This window comes from Egretta garzetta, unplaced genomic scaffold (genome assembly GCF_000687185.1).
Source record: "Egretta garzetta isolate BGI_Z169 unplaced genomic scaffold, ASM68718v1 scaffold1431, whole genome shotgun sequence".
Lineage (NCBI taxonomy): Eukaryota > Metazoa > Chordata > Aves > Pelecaniformes > Ardeidae > Egretta > Egretta garzetta.
This window is the reverse complement of record NW_009258693.1, coordinates 9,890-14,554: the sequence shown is the minus strand read 5'-3', so window position 1 is coordinate 14,554 and position 4,665 is coordinate 9,890. Positions and strand designations below refer to the sequence as shown.

The following is a 4,665-nucleotide window of genomic DNA, read 5'->3' as shown; positions in this document are numbered from 1 at the left end:
GCCTGCACAGGACCCTGCCGCACCGGTACCATTTCGGTTTCCTATCTGAACAGGGCCCCATCCCGGGGAGGATGAGGGCTCAAACGCACTCATCTGACTGGCAAGGTTCACATCCGTACCCTGGCGCGAGGTGGCCAGTCCCAGACCAGCCACGGGAAAGCTCTCTGGTCTGACCCTGCACCTCGGGGAAGACAACGCTGCTTGGAAGCCAAAAAATACCGGTTTTCCCACCGTATGCCCACTGGACAGAGACGCGCTGCCGCAAAAACGCAGCAGCACAAGCGGGACCCTCAGCCCTACGCAGCCGAGCATCACTCGCTCGCTGGGGAGCCCCCCCAGGGCCCCGGATCTCCCCCTGGAGCTTCCCCGGTCTTGGCAGCGGGAGCAGGTAGAGAAATACTCACGAGGCGGGCCGGTCTTGTCTCAGATCAATGGTGAAGACTACAGCATCTTCACCTGCTGATAGGAAAGTGCATGGAGAATCCGGTTCTAGGGCCAGCTGGAAGATAAATACTTGGGCATTGGTTCCCTTTTTACCCAACAAAGTGGCAAGATCTCTTTCTCCCAGTAAACCCTCGGCTATATTAACAGGAGCCGGCGCAGCACCGAGCCCTCCACACCCGCAGCCGAGCGCTCACATCACTGCTTTGCAGGGCGCAGAGACCCTTCTCGTTACCCTCAGAGGTGACAGCGATTACAGAGAATCACTTAAGAATCGGTGCCTCTGTGAGAGCAGCTCTGCCTTCGCTATTTCTGGCAGCCGGTGAGCCAAGATGGCCCCCGGGTGTTTCGGGGGTCCCCAGCTGCCACCCGCCCCCTCCGCGGGCTGCTCGGGGCTCACCTTGTGCGAAGCTCCTTTGTGCTGTGCCACGCGCTTGGTGTTCTTGCAGCACTGGGTGGCAGAGAGCTCGGCCACCCGGACCTGGCCGTCCCGGGCACACATAGCCAGAGTGGAGTCGCCGCTGTTGGGGAGGAACTTGGCCTGGAAGAGAGCAAGTGAGGGGCAGCTCTCAACGCCGGGGCAGGGGCTTGTGTACGCGTGGATGGAACGGGAGAGGAATCGAGGGCAGCGCCCCTGCCAGACCCCCGCGAGCCCCGGATGCTCAGATCTGCAGGCAGCGACTGCAAAGCCTTGGCCTGACGGGCCGAGCTCTCCGAGCAATTGTCCCGGCCCTTTCTGATGAGCACAGAGAGCCGAGAGCCTGACGGAGATGCTGGTGGTGCCAGTGTCCCTCCGAGCGCGGTGGCAGAGCTGCTGCACTGCCCACGTGCCGCGCTGCCCACCACGGCATGGCACGTCCTCCTCTGAGCACGGCTCCCGCCCCCCCCCACCGCCCCCAGCCAGGGCTCGCGATGTGGTGGATTTTAGGGCACACCAGTAGGTTTTGGTGGTTAGCTACCGCTCTGCCCCTGGACTCCTGCCACAACCCTTATCTTTAACAGCACGTTTCTCCTGCCCCGCACAGCATCGTCCAGCTGAAGTTACATGCTTCTAGAGCCGGCGCCTGCCCACCCTGGGGGATCTTCTGTCACCCCCAGCCCTCCTAGGACCCTCCCCGCACGCTCCTCACCTGGAAGACGTTGCTCTTGTGGCCGCTCTCGAACTCCAGCACCGGCTGCCTCCTGACCCAGTCCCACACCACCACTTTGAGGTCGTCGCTGCCGCTGGCCAGCCACGTGCCGCGCTGGTTAAAGTGCAGGGTGTTGACACAGCCTGTGTGGCCCTCCAGGCCGTGCTGGAGGCAGAAGCGTTGCACGAAGACCCTGGCCCCACAGGCCTCGTAGACGAAGCGGGCGCTGGAGCCCAGCTCCCTTTCCCGGAGGGCATGGACCGCCTGCCAGCGGGGCTGGGGCAGCGCCGTGGTCTCCGAGGACACCCAGTCCTCCAGGGCCTGCTCGTCGTCGGAGAAGTCTTGGTCGTGGTTGGCACGCTTGCGCTGGGCACGGCGGTGGGACCGCTGCTCCTCCTCTTCATCCTCCTCCTCTTCCTCCTCAGAGTGCGACCGGTCAAGGGCACGGTTCTCCTCGTTTATGGAGTAGTGGCCCGTGTCGTCCATGCTGTCAGAGTCCTTCTCTTCCCCCGAGCTCTCTGTGTCTGTGTCCCGGCTCTCCGTGCTGGTGCGGTTGGGCCCCACGTCGTCTCCCGTGAGGCTCAGGCTGAGGTCGGAGGCCTCCACCTCGATGCCGGAGGAGGTTTCTCGGCCCTCCTCAGCTGACATCTCCTCCGGGCTGCTGGACAAGCTGCCTGCGTGGTGCAGACAAGGCCATGAGCCTCCCCAGCAGGAGACCCCAGGCAGGGGGAGACCGGTCCCTGCCGGCACCCTTACCATTCACTATCTCCGTCTTCCCCTCCATGCTGCTCCCTTTATCCGACATCGTGTTTTCCAGAGCACTCACCCTGCCTGTGAGAGAGGGAGAAATCAGAAGCTGGAGCATCCCTGCCACGGCCAGTCTGCCAAGACAGGGACATGCTGGCCCGTGCCCGTGGAGCTGCACGCAAACCCACGGCATCACAAGCTGATTCGGAGAGCACCGCTTTCTACGGGAAAATTCAACCAGCGGAGCAGTGGTGTGCATGTGGCTACAGGCTCGGTGACCGCGCTCAGTGCACACGAGCGTGCACAACAACAAAAGCTCATCAGTTATGACTGAGGGCAGAGCGAACGGTAACGTCCCTTGGCCTCCACCAAGGCACCCACAGCTGGGTAACAGGGCCGCTCGCCGCCATCCCCTAAACTCCTCTCCAGTTTCTAATTTGCTCAGACGCCGTCGATTTAGCAGGGAAGCAGATCCGCGACCCGCCGCGCTGCCTCTCCTCCTGCCCACGGGATGGCTCCCGGCTTCTGCTGCCTGCGCCCGGACCCCGCTTCGCCTCTCGCAATGAGACAGGCGCTTCCCGACTGGCAATCCCCAGCCGCTCTCGGGGAAGGAGGAGGTGTTGACTCCAGCCTGGCAGCTGCACAACACACATCCCTGGCTCGGGGCGGGCAGGGAGGCAGGAGCGGGGCTCAGACTGCAGGCAGATGAGGCAAGGTGGCTGGGAAGGCAGCGAGTCACGATATCGAGAAACTTCTTGGCACCTGCAGACCGTAGGCAGACAGTTAAAAGCTGCTCAAGAGGTTTTTTTAACCCCAGTGACAGATTTTTAAACACCTTCCCACGCACAAAATCCTCCCGGCATTGCTGAGGGGCCGTTTTCCTCCATGCCACAGACAGGACAGTGGCCCCAGACGCCTGGCCAGCCCGCCCAGCCTCCCCCAAACACAAGCTTCAGCCTCTGGCACCCCCAACAACCCTGCTCCTCCCAGAGAGCGGGCAAGAGCAGAGCCCGGCAAAGGGGCCAGGACCACCCCAGCATTTCCAGTTGCTCCAGGAGAGGCTCGCCAATTCCTCACGAGCGCACGGAAAACCAAAGGCGAGCATGTTCTCAGCTCCCGGGCATTTCCCAGCCCTTGCTTTGGAGGGCCGGCTGCCGTGGGGAGGGGAGGCACGGGCTGCAGGAGCAGCGACGGCCCTGCTGCATCGGGGGACGGTGTCCAAAGCAGCCCCAGCTCCCCCCTGCTGCCGTGGCTGTGAAGCAGAGCTGCCTCCTCGCCCGGGGACTGTGGACACCCCCCCCACCCCCACACTGGGATCGCGGTGCCCATCACTTGCCAGTGGCCACAGGTGGCCACCTCGCCAGGTTACGCCAAGACATGGGAGGAAAGCACACTGGAGTCACGAGCAGCAGAGGTTTTGCCAAGGTGGAGGGAAAAAAGCTCAACAACATTTTATTTATGCTTTGCTCGTTCTTTACTTTCCTTCTATTTTTAGTCAGACTTTGTCATACTTGGTTTAGCTGCTCACTCTTAACCGGTGTCAGGGAGCCTGCTCAAAGTTCCCCACTTGCACGCGGGGAAAAGCCGAAGCCAGAACATCATTAACTCCAATTACAGCAAACGCTTCGGAGACTAATCCGTGTTAGACTGGGAATTAGCACCAGCAGAGAACCCCGAAGAGCCAAAGGCAGCGAAAGGCTCTGCCCAGGCTGGGTCTGTCGCTGCCAGTCCAAGCCTGAGCGCGGCTCCTCTCTAGACACGGGTGATTTAGGAGGCACGCAGGGCTTGCTGAAGCTGCTGACCCACAGCTACAGCCGCAGGGCGGCGGAGCGGGGGCCACCACCACCGTCACCGCTGGGCGCCCAGGGAAGGCCTGGGCAGCCGGGCTGGCTCTGCTGAAGCACGATAAAAGCTTCTCCAGCGTAGGAGCTTTTATAAGGAAACCAAGTTTATGCAACTGAAAACACCAGCGAGCCTCAGCCGACTGCCGGTGCTCGCTCAGCGACAAGAGCGGTAGCGCAGAAGAAAAAGATAAGGTGTTTTCTTGCAGCTTCAGTTTCCACTCCTCCCCAGCTGGCCTGGCAGCCCGTATAAAACCACGTTAAAACACCAATACGGCGGAGAGGGGGAGGAAAGGGCTGAGAAGCAACGCCAGGGACGAGAGCTGCCCCAGAGCCTCAGCGCTCCTCTCTGTGGCCAAACCCGCCGGGTGCCCGCTCTGCGCCGGCATGCTGGGGGCTGTGGGCACACGGGCAGGACCAGGCAGGAGCTCGGACAGGACTGGTTTTAATTTACTGCTCTAAGCAGCGAGGCAACTCTGTCCTTGGTCGGGCGCCTGTCGTGCCAG

The 4,665-nt window shown here is 62.0% G+C and overlaps 1 protein-coding gene across 1 annotated transcript in view; it reads right to left on the bottom strand.

Moving 5' to 3' along the window:
- Window positions 1–2,559, bottom strand: part of DCAF8 (DDB1 and CUL4 associated factor 8) — a gene marked incomplete at its 3' end in the record, with an annotated part of 6,510 nt that extends 3,951 nt beyond the window's left edge. The window contains exons 1-4 of the mRNA XM_035888745.1: window positions 2,328–2,559; window positions 1,572–2,245; window positions 842–982; window positions 405–499 (exon numbers count right to left, since the gene is read on the bottom strand). Of these exons, the coding sequence (XP_035744638.1) occupies window positions 405–499; window positions 842–982; window positions 1,572–2,245; window positions 2,328–2,511 (1,094 nt within the window). The remainder of the gene's footprint in view (window positions 1–404; window positions 500–841; window positions 983–1,571; window positions 2,246–2,327) is intronic.
- Between the last annotated feature and the right edge of the window lie 2,106 nt (window positions 2,560–4,665).